At 42.0% G+C, this 12,088-nt stretch overlaps 1 protein-coding gene across 1 annotated transcript in view; it reads right to left on the reverse strand.

Annotated features, from left to right (window-relative positions):
* The window catches only part of DMD (dystrophin), a 2,099,690-nt gene that overhangs the window by 97,521 nt on the left and 1,990,081 nt on the right, over positions 1-12,088 (reverse strand). The window contains exons 65-67 of the mRNA XM_032618871.1: positions 4,993-5,194; positions 2,503-2,588; positions 275-432 (exon numbers count right to left, since the gene is read on the reverse strand). Coding sequence (XP_032474762.1) covers positions 275-432; positions 2,503-2,588; positions 4,993-5,194 — 446 coding nt within the window. The remainder of the gene's footprint in view (positions 1-274; positions 433-2,502; positions 2,589-4,992; positions 5,195-12,088) is intronic.

Below are 12,088 nucleotides of genomic sequence, written 5' to 3' on the forward strand. Positions count from 1 at the left end.
CTAAACCATGCAGACTCCCTTCCCTCCCAACATCTTAGGAACTGTGGGGTTCTGGCTGCAGACGCAGATTTCTTTCCCTTCCTTTTGCACTGTCCTCTCTCCCCAAACCCACAGTTCCAGAAGCCACTGCCTACAGAGGTTTCAAATATCAAAAATCCCTTACCTACCTGCCTACGGAAGAGCTAACATGAGAAACTACAGCTCTGTGGGGTTTCATATTAATTTCTAAAATACAAAAGAATAAGTATGTTACTTAAGAAGGTGAATAACTTACAAATTGGAAGCAGCTCCTGACACTCGGCTCAATGTTACTGCCCCCAAAGGATGCGACTTCACCCAACTGTCTTGGGATTTGGATAGAATCATGCAGAAGGAGGCCCAGTCTGCGCTGGTCACAAAATCCCGTTGAACTGGCCACTTGCTTGAAAAGGTCTACAGAAGGAAAAAGAGCATTGCAACCATCAGAAAGCAGAACCAAGTAGATGTTAGCAGAATCTAAGGACCAACTCGATTCCAGCACCAATTCTCAAGAGTAGCCAATATTCCCACAGTGTACTTCTACCGTACACTAAACTACACATTTATTATTCTTATGGATCAAGTTAATCATCACTGTGTATATATGAAGTGTGACAGCTTTTAAATAAACTACAGCCCTGCAAGTAACGAGAGCTTACGTACAGTTCTGACATGTGAGTTTTTCCTAAAGCCAGAACATAATACTTTAGAAAATATTTTATATATGTGACGTGACCGCCATCATAGAATAAATGTTTCAGCCTTAAGAAACACAGAACGGGCCCAAAGCACCATCCCCCTTTGGACATCAGCTTCCAAAATATGTCCAAATTGGGCCTTCTTTATGAAGTCATACGATCACTGAGTTTCTCGTACGTGTTCCCACAGGATGCTGTACATATTCGTAATTAGCTCATATCACTTTACACTGTCACTGATTTAGTATGTGTCTTCTTGGCTGAAGGATGATATCCCCTCAAGGTTGGGACCATATCTTGGTCAACTGTGTGCCGGAAATGTGTGGAGTAGGAGGGCACCAGGTGGAGGACAGCAGGTGCCCAATACACGTGCATTCACAGAACGAATGAATATGCCGAACACGCGCAACATGTTTTGTTCTCAGAAATAAAATTATTTTAATCCTACCTTGTATTCAAATAAAAGTTGCCCAAAAAGTAAATCCACGGAATATTTTCCTACTCATAAGCACACTTTAAACTCTAAGACATTAAATGTTTTAACGAGATATTTAAGATGGCAGTAACAACACGGAGCTCTCACAGCATTTTCTCGTCTCTCCAGTACACACACGTAAGTTCAGAATTATGAATTATCTTCAAATAGCCCCGCTTGAAGTTAACATTTTTGTTTCGCCAACCTCAAGCCTGTTCCCTCTCAGGAGTTCTTTGAAACACAAACTGGAAGCTTCCTTGATGAATCAAGTGAGTATTACGATGTGCTGGTACTATACCTATCACAAGTAACTACGATATTTAAAGGACGAAAGCCCACAGAAATATTCTGCTTTATCCAAAACACATTTTCAAAGGGCTAACAAAAGCCGTTCTGTTCTTTTTTCTTGGGTTCTTAGGATGAGAAAACTCAAGTGGAAACTACATAAAAGTGAGAGCTAAAAGAGCTTGTGTATTTTGTGGAAATTTACTCCTGGGGGGAAATGAGCAGCAGGACACAGCGTGGCTTTGGAGGAATTCAATCTCTTTTATCTCCTGCCCGTCCTTAAGCTCAGCACATCTCCACATCCCTGTGTGGCTAGGCCTTAGGGGAAAAGAGAAAAGACAAGATACACTAGGTTTGTTTAATATTCCTACCGAAAAGATTTCTCACGAGCATTTAAAGGAGAAAAACAAGTACATTCCTTCACAATGGGAATGAATGGTTACTTAGTCACCTCCACTGTCCCTCCTCTAGCATTTGCTTTTAATCTGGATTTACAGATTTTGAGCAGAAGAGCCCAATAGCTAATCAAAAGGAAATTCGTTAAGGTGTTATTTACCCCGTAAGAAATGGCAAGCTGTCTCTCAAATAATAAAATGTTAATCACATCACAGAATTGGGTATGTCAGTACAACTCGCAGTAAGACGCTTATAAAATAAACAAGGTTTCATCCAAAGACGAGGCAAGTGCACAGATTAAACCCTCACATTTATTTTTCTGACTTAGACAAAGGGGTTAGGAAATCGGACTTTATCCCCGAGGAACATGTGTTTTACTGAGACACAGTCAATGTAATGTAAAATAATGCTCGGACTGGAGAAGTTAATCCTCATTCTCTATTTAAATGACTACAATTTAACATCTGACATGGAGCGGCACAAATCACATTTTATGACAGTCTGAAAGGAGTTCTACATCTTACACGAGGAACCTGCTGTCAAATAAGAACACCGTGTTACTCCCCATCTAAAACTGGGGTAATTAGCCAACAGTAATAAAAGAATACTGAGCTCATATACGTGACTTACATCTGTACTTGTCTTCCAAATGTGCTTTACACAGAGAAATGATGCCAGTTTTAAAAGACAGGACCCGGATCCTCCCTGTTCGTCCCCTGTTATGAACAATCAAAGCAGAAAACCATTACTGACACTTTACTGAACGATAAACACTTCTTAGTTAAGAGAAAAAACTCTCGATATGGAAACTCTACTGACCATTGTTTTATTAAGATCATTAAGAACGTTTCTGAGTTCATTCTCTATTTGGCCGATGACCCAGAACGCGATGGAAATTTGACCAACGCGACCAGTGAACATTTACCAAGTTTTCAATTCTTAAAAGCCCTTCCTTGAATGGTAAGAGTTTCTCTACATAAAAATAAGAAGAATATGCTTTTATTCATCTATGGAGAGCCACCTGGGTTTATGTCCATAAGGGGAAGAATTACTACTATGTACTAAGAAAATCCCCTACTTCAGTTATTGAAGCCAAAAAATACCAGCAGCTAACTGCTCTGCTCTCTTAACACTCATTTAGACATTCATCAGATTGCCCCTTATTGAGAAGAAAATGAATCACTTCAGGTCACAAAACACACAGTATAAAATATGAACGTTTCTCCCTACAAGAAAAATATGATACAGTCTATTAGGGAGCGTTTGAATAGATGATCTTAAAGAGCGATTTAAAAATAACCTATTGCTATAGCAGTGTTTTAACATAGGTATGCTTTCACTTTACATAGGAACCATTCCACATGACAGATTTATTAACAAGTTCATTTTGCCCGTGGGAAGAACTTCAAAGAATGAAAAGTTTTTCATTTTGTAGAAAATGTCTCTTGATGATTTTCAGCTTTTATTTTGTTCTGAAAAACAACTGAACCATATATGTCGGTTAAATAAAAGTCTGTAGAATAACGGCAAAGGATAGGTCCCAAGAGTGGTTATTTTTGGTCACCAATATGCTCAGCTTTCAACTGGTACAATTCACTAAATCCATTGGTCAAACAGAAATCCTGGGTCCTGCTACGTTAACAAAAGTACTATCATTGGAAGATTTTATCTTTTTCCCTCTTTAAAACGGCAAATCAAAGTTTAAGAAACTTTATATAGTGACTCAGGTCTTCGAGGAGTTAAAGTTGTCCCCAGATAATTTTCAGGCATAGAGAAGGGAAGTTATATACTCAGAATCCATTCGTACATCATCTGCCAAGAGAATGGTGCCAAAATATATTTGAGGGAAGACCTGAATAGAAACCCTTATCAAAGCAAATCTAAGGATAATCCGTAATTAAAATCCAACTTGATCAAGGGCTTGGTAGATAATGATGAGAATTCAACAGCCAGGTGATCTTGGAACTTAAAAAGCAATACCTTATCAAAATAACAAAGAAAAAAAGGTACACATTTATATCCAGGAGGTGGTAGGAATCTACACCAAAGGCAAAGGCAAATAGTTGCTATGCAACTCCTTTCAGAAGACCTTCCCAGATTTCCAAATGCCGAATACGTTCTTGTTGACATGTGAAATCAGGCGTATAGTAATTTTGATGTCTAAGAAGAATTCAGTTGAAATTAAGACCAATTCCTTCTGCTACCTTCCTCAATTGTCTTCATTAAGCTCAAGACAAAAGTGGGGAGTTCTCCTACGTGCAATCCAAAAGAAACGAGTGTTTTCTAAGAGAGAGGGATGAATGGAGGTGTCAAAATGAAACTTCGTAAATCCTTATTAAAAAAAAAAAAAAAAGACTTCCCCAGTTTGAGGATCTGGATTTGCTGCGTTAGGGCTTTTTTCTTTTTTTGGCTTATCAATTTACACTCTTCTGCAAAAAATCTCTCGAGTATCAGCTAACACTATTCAGAGCTGGTGACAGGTGTGTCAGCATCTCCAGGAGCACACCCCTTTCTGCCGGTGAGAGGGAGCCACCCCTGAAGAGGACGGAGGAATTCAAAATTCACAGGCAAGAAAGGGAAAGAACTAATGGCTACACACTGACTCACTCTACTATTTGAAAAATGAGTATCTCAGGGTTTGGTTTGTCTTCTAATCTGAGAGCATTCTACATTCTAGTTCTTACCTCCTAGCTTATCAAAGTATTTTTCAGTTCCATTAAATGCAAAAATGATGGCTTCCCCGGTGGCGCAGTGGTTGACAGTCCGCCTGCCGATGCGGGGGACGCGGGTTCGTGCCCCGGTCCGGGAAGATCCCACATGCCGCGGAGCGGCTGGGCCCGTGAGCCATGGCCGCTGGGCACGCGCGTCCGGAGCCTGTGCTCCGCAACGGGAGAGGCCACAACAGTGAGAGGCCCGCGTACCGCCAAAAAAAAAAAAAAAAAAAAAAAAAGCAAAAATTATTAATCACGGGGATAGCATTAGGTCACATGGCTTCATGAAACTTTCATCCTGAGGACCATATTTCTAGACTGGGGCCCTGCTGTGATGCTAATTACACCGTCACCGTTCTGTAGACTACGTGTCCAGTGGTATAGTCTGGAGAAAGCCTGCTATACGTACGTGTCATATACATTCAGCAGCCAATTGAGACACATATCCACGCAGAGAGGGACGTTGACCAGATTGTTGTGCTCTTGCTGCAGGCGATCGTAAACAGTGGTCAAACAATTAATGATCTGCAGGATGTCCATGGGCTGGTCATTTTGCTTGAGGTTGTGCTGGTCCAGGGCATCGCATGCAGCTGACAGGCTCAAGAGATCCACTGCAAGAGCCACATAAAATCATAGGTGATTCAAAGGGGAAAAGTCTTCTTTCACTGTTTTTCTTTTTCACAATCCTGGTAGGATTGGCTTGTACCCTTTAGTAAACAGCAAACCCGAACCCTACCCTCTTTTATTAAAGTGTTTTCTTTTCACCCCTCAGCTCTAAGTTTGGTAAGTGTGATGAGTACTCAAGCTCTGAGACTGTCCTTAAGTCCCACTGGCACTGGGTGAAGATGTGGATGAAGAGACAGTTCCCATTCCTAAACTGTTAGGAAATATTTGAGCGTTAAGGGGACCTAGAGTGTTCTACAGGAACAGAGTCATTCCCACCTGAATTAGAAAGAAAAAAACCTGTTTTACTAGAGATTTTCAAAGAGTTTCTGAGAACACCTTCTCGTATTAGTACTAGAGAAGGTCAGTTTGATTAATCTGCATGGTTAGGGTTGTGTAAACTCTTATTTCCAGCTATGCATTTATAATCATTAAGCGTTTTCCTCCTTGAAATATCAGTCACCTCCTAATCTCTCTGCTACATTAACACTAGGTGAAAATATAATCAACTTCACTAAAATTTTCTATAGGCAAACTAAAATAAATGCATCATCTATCCAGTTTTCAGATACAAGGCTCACTTATTTCTCCTTTCACCTTCAAATTACAGTCTACAACGTACTTTTCAAGTCCGCTAAGAACTTTATAAGTTTTTTGGGGGGGGTGGAGGTTCCCGTGATCTGAGGTGGTATTTAATCATATACTGAAAGACAAACATTTATCAAAAGTGAAGCCTCAACACTGCCCAACATCAGCAGATCGTAAGGTTTACTCCCAAGTGTCACAGAAAGATGCTTTTCTGTAAAGCCAATTTATTAGCCAAATTGGAAACGGAACAACATTGCTTTTATAACACCTTATACATCCAAGCTCTGATCTGAATTCTCAGTCCTTTGAGAGTAAGAATCAATGGTAATTAAGTAAATCTCTCACATGTGGGGGGGGGGGAGGCAACACAATTATAAATGTAACAGCAGATAAACACCACCATCCCAATCAGTAAACAGCTTGCCCCATACTAAACAGATGCAAATTTAAGGCTTTAAAGCATTTCACTTGTTACTATTTGTGGCTACTTCTAATTAAATGTTAAGGACGAACCCCCAAAATGGTGGTTAATACCTATGTAGGTTAATAACTCTGTAGTGCATGTTTTCCTCTTTTCAAAAAGGAAAATAGTAACCTTTTGAAGTTTCCCTGGAAGCATGAAGGAGACCTGGGGGTGGAAGCAAGAGGTTTTTTTTTTTCCTTTGTCTTTCATCCCAGTGAGTAAACCTCTCTGTTTCCATGGACCAGTTTCCTTAAAATACCCTGGCCGAGCACTCATCCTATCAAAGCCAAGCCCCCACTCCTTTTGCTTAAAAATACTCGAAAGATAAAGGAATGACCTCTTTACATTGAAGCCAAGACTCTGTTTCAAGTGGCAGAAAGGAATGTAACTTGATTTGAAAGGGAGGTAGGAAGGAAAAAGAATAAAGAATTTAAAAACATAACAACACAAGCGGGCAGGGGGACAGGAGGAGGGGAAGGCCGAGTGGGGACTGTATGGGAGACCAGAGAGACACGCAGAGACAGAAGACTCCAACTTTCATCCTCTCTGCTGTGTGCCTGACTTTCTCTGAGGACACGTTTTCAGGTGTAGGTAATGAGAACGTTTAGGGATGCAGCACTCCATCTACATTAGCAGAAGAGAGGAGCAGATTTCCTCTAAACACCAATATTCCCAACGTGTTTCTTTATATACTGAAGGAAGTGATGGGTGGTTTGAAGTTTTTCTAGTATTTTCTTTGTGTTACTTGGCTGTCATCATTATAAATTTTTTGCTTTATATCCAAGGATAGAAGAACTAACAAGTGAGAATTCTTAGACTCACTTTTGTATGAAGAGTCTAATTTCCCCGTGTGATGGAAACAAATAACCAACAGCAAAATGGCATGAATTTTTTTATTGGGCCTACTCTTCTCTCCGTACAGGTGAGTGGGTAACACACAGAATATGACATTGGGAGCATAAATAGCTCCAGAGGGGCGCAAAGCAATTGCTCTGAAATAACAGGAGCGGGAGGTGACACAGTTGGGAGAGAAATACTGTGCAGTGCGCTCTGCTAAAACCAAATGTGGTTAAACACAAGAATGATCCATCACAGAAGACTGGAGAGCTCATTTTCCCAAAACAAACATATCAAACAGAATTTCGCTATCGTGCCACAATTTGTAAAAGACTCCTATTTAGGTGTATATAGCCGATACTATGGACTTGAAAAGAGGTGAGAAAATCAATAGGGACGATGTAATTGCCCCACAAACATACACTTAACTGTTCAAAACGAGCATCTTAAAGAATACATTGCGATTCTTTGAAGAAACATTAAGCATAATGATTAGCTGCTTCTAGAAGCCTCAACAAGCGACCAGCAGACACAATTTTGTAAAACTACCCTTTTACCTCAAGCTAGGAATTTCCATTTAGGAGAAAATCTCTCTCTCCTTTAGTGTATTCACTAGGGAATACATTTTAAAGCTATATAAAAACCCAAGTATGTTCTAATAGACCCTCTCTTTCAAAAACTATTTTGACAGTAGAAGATGCTATAGGTTTTGACACCACTGAAGAATAGCGAGCATGTGGGTGGTGCCCCTCATGCATCAGGGGTGTGGGGTGAAAGAGGGGGGACAAGACGAAAAAACGACTGGCTCTCCAGGATCCTCTCTGCTAAGCACGAAAAGCAGGAAAGGAAGGAGATGGGATGGGATGGGGTGGATGATCCCTGAGGTGCTGGGTGTGCCCACTCATCCTCTCAACATCCCAGGTTCTAATGCTAACTCTGTTCTTTTCCTCATACGCCACAAGTGAGGAGCTCAGATGGATTTTTTTTTTTTTTTGGTCTTTTACAGAATCCTAGGCTTTGAGAACTCAAAAGCACCTTTAGAATCGTTCTGCAGTCGGGAAAACTGAGACTGGACAGGAGGAGACCTGCTCTGGGTATTACGGCAGGACACACGGAGGTACGTACTGAAAAGCAGAAAGGCGGGCGGCAGAAGGTGTCCTTACAGGCTGTACAGAAAAAGAAAAGAAAACCACCCCACATTCTCTACTAGCAATAATACTGGGAGAAAAAAGAAGCGCCAAAATGTTGGCTAGAATAAACCCAATGGTGCCCACACAACCCCGGGCTCATCCCATGGGTCAACCTGGATACCCCAGGTTAACAATATAAACACTCCTGTAACCTATTAGTACAGACACAGACAGGGGCGGGCGGCTAAGGGTGGATAACTCCTATGTGCCTGCTGACTTTTTGGCCCGGGCAGCAGGAGGCGTGTGCGGAAAGAGGAGGCTGTTGTGGACATCACATCATTCTACAGGCAGCTTACACACTTCAGGCTGAAGGACCTTCCAAGCAAATCTTTGCCCAGCAAGAAAGTCAAGGCACTTTGCTGTAGTTATCTTTGCTGTGAGGGTTAACTCCAGAGGTGCTGAAGTTGGCAAGAGATGTTTTGCCAAAACAGCCACACAATGCAGACCCTTTGATCAAAGCAAGGAAAAGAAGTGACTCAGTGTGTTTATGGGTAGCCATGAGTTAGAGGTTATCACAGTTGTTCGCTGCTAGCAATAACATTAGCCATTTTTACCCGGTCTCAGGGAGGCCACTGGGTTTGGGAGTGGCTACGTAAGAAGAAGACGTCCAGATTACCAGCAGCTAAAAGCGATCCTGGCTGAGACTCCAATTAGTGCTCCCTGGTTTCTAAAAGTGGTGTGTGCTCGCATTGGTGGTTCTTGATCCAAGAGATAAAGTGCATCCCGGTAGGGCCCTGGTACAGAGAGGGCACTTGGAGCTTGTACTTGGCCTCTCCAGACCCTATGCTGGAAGGCATCCTCCGGTTGTGATGCATATCCTTGTTTTAATGCTGTTGCTGTACTGTAGGCTTTTCCTTTCTACAGTCGTGAACTGTAGATTTGTAAGGACTGTCATGTGGGTTCTGTGAGTCCTCGTCAGCTCTTGAGCTTAACTATCATCCCCCGAGCGATTAGTGCCAGAATGGAGACTGTTTAGAAGACCCCAACTCATTCTTAGCTGAAAATACGGCTAAGGCATTACTTTAAAAGGAAGAATAGATGATTCTAATAAAAGGGATGAAAATCAACCATTGATGCTAGTTGCCAAGCTACCCTTGGTTTGAAGTAGCGCAGGCTTTGAAATTCGTTATCAATAATACAACTTTCTACTGGAAACTGGAGATGGTAGAACCTGAACTCCAGGAGCTAACGGAATGGATTAGAAGGGGATAGCAAACTGATGGGAAGTCTGCTTAAAAATTCAATTCCTTGGCTGCAGGAGCAAAAGCTCAAATAAGTTCAGAACCTTCTTCCATTGAGCTTCACCCTCATCTGGCCTGCAGGTAGAGTTCCAACTAAAGGAACCTGGGAACTAGCGCTTTTTGATAAATGGGCGACACCTGAGAGACCAATTACAATTAAAAAGATAATTCAAGTGGGGGAACTTACAGGTGTTCCCTACTTTACCACAATTTTCTTTTTCAGTGCCATACTAGTAGTCCCTGGACTGGGGCTACAATTAAGAGTCTCAAAGGCTGGTAATATCCCCAAACAATACCTTACCTAGTTGAAAGGTAAGTGCACAAGACCTTACCTAGTTGAAAGGTAAGTGCACAAGACCTTACCTAGTTGAAAGGTAAGTGCAAGAATTCCACAGGGACTGGTGGACTGGATTACCCCTTTCTCACACCTCGCCTAATTGGGGCTGACCATCACACATGTTTTGTTGCCTAGTGGACAGGACAGTCCCATTTTCCTGTATGGAACCAATGTGACCCCTTATCAAAAATTGGGAAGAGAAGGGGAAGGCAAAGGGGAAGCCCAGGCATGTCTTATCTTGCTACCAGCTAAATATGGACTAGTCCAGTGGCTGAACCCAGGGGATACACTCTTTGTTGGGGGAGAGGGTTTGGATGAAAATTTAGCAATAAGGAAGAAAGATAAGATTGTTGCCGAAGGGAAGAAAGCCACCAAATGCGTGTTAAAAAGGGAAAATCTAACATAATGCTGGTGCCTAGAAAGAGGCTTAAAATAAGAGAATAACATGCTCCCTTGGCTATGACTCAGATGCCCTTTTACAAAGCCAAGAACCGAGCGGGACAGCTGGCCAATCTATCGAACACACTGGGTGAAGAGGTGGGAGTTCTGACTGTGACCAAGACTCCATGGAGCGGTATTAAAGTGGTTATGGCTTTTGGCGCTTGTTTCACAGGATACATCTGTCATTAAGCACCTGCTTTGGAAAGTACCCTGTGGGAATATTTACCCAGTCATATCTGGAGAACCCTGATTTATAATAATCTGAATGAACACGGCGTGGTCATTAATTGTGATGATGAAGGATTACAAAAGGTACTGGGTATGTGGTAGAAAGTTTATATGGTACATGCCTCATCTGTCACAACATTCTGTGTTAAAAAAAAAAGCTAGTGTTAGTGTGTGAGGAAAGCTTCAAATCGGGATGCTTGTAGCATTGAGGAAAAGCTAAGTTGAATTTGGTGGGCCTACTTCCCTGAGATTGAAAAGCCAGAAGTCTGCTGTGGACGGCTATAGATATTTCTGTGGCATACCCAAACCAAAGTTCATTTAGGAGTGACTACTATTCCTATGATGTTTGCCTGGGAGACTCAACATTTCCGTATCTCAATTGTATTTCCTAGTTATAGTAAAGACGTTAGTAAACAGTGGCAACAACATGTCTGGTGGACCAAAGAGCATGGGACTGCTTGAAATAAAAGAATCTTAGGAGAATTAGGAGCTGGGCGAGGACTACCCGGTAAGGTAGAATTTGCTTTGAGTGAGAAGAGAAACCGATGGAAAAGACCGCCTAGTGCAAAAAGAACACATCAAGGGAATCCAATTCCAGGAGAAAAGAGGATATCAACTAAAAGTGGAACCAACGATAACCTGAGAATGGAACCTACAAGGTCCTCCTTAACAGCCTCAGCACCACGACTGAGAACCCACCCTCCTTTCCCTTAGTGAGCAACTCGTGGGTACTGGACACATTTCGAACAGGGCTACAGTGCTCCCCCTGGGAGAGAGATGCCTCCTGTTACCGGACCCCTCTCTTGGGGCACCGATACCCATCAAACCATGTAAGTGGAGAAAACGAGTTTGCCTCCATCCTCAAGATGTTTTGAATTCTGAAATAACAGAGACCTGGCCTCCAACCTACGTGAAAAATAATATAATGGTATACGGGAAAAAGAGATTTTTGCGGGGAAGGGACAAATAATTACACTGGCCTCTCGGGTCCCCTTGCTGTTGAGGTCGCTGGTGGCTGTGGAGGCATACTGTAACGCTGTTGCCTTCTTGTAATCTTTGCCTGCAAGAGACTGTAGATTTGTAAGCAATGCTGCCGTGGCTCCTGTGAGCCTTCTTTAGTGACCAAACGCTATCTGATGCCACCTTTCAGTGCAAGCACAAAAGGTGAGGTGCGTGTACCAAGAAGGGAGCCCCTTCTTTTTAACCTGGTATGGCATGGTAAGGATGAGTCTGGCCACGGTGCCTCTATTCAGACAACTCCAGGCTGTACAAAATTTCTCTACTGTGTGATTTAGTTGCTGAACAGAAGCAAATTGTTCTATACTTCTTGTTTGCAGAATATCTGTCACATTTATCAACTGCAGTATATTTAGCCCTACGGTTTGGGCTCTCTCCAACCCACCAGACACTAATAAACTAAATACATGGGCTTTGTTAAGTGCATTTTTATTTCTGCCCTTAGAAGTTGGCTATATTTTTAATTTTAGAAGCTGCAAACCTATAGGATGTTCAGGAGA

The sequence above is a fragment of the Phocoena sinus genome, chromosome X (assembly GCF_008692025.1).
Source record: "Phocoena sinus isolate mPhoSin1 chromosome X, mPhoSin1.pri, whole genome shotgun sequence".
In the NCBI taxonomy this organism is placed as follows: domain Eukaryota; kingdom Metazoa; phylum Chordata; class Mammalia; order Artiodactyla; family Phocoenidae; genus Phocoena; species Phocoena sinus.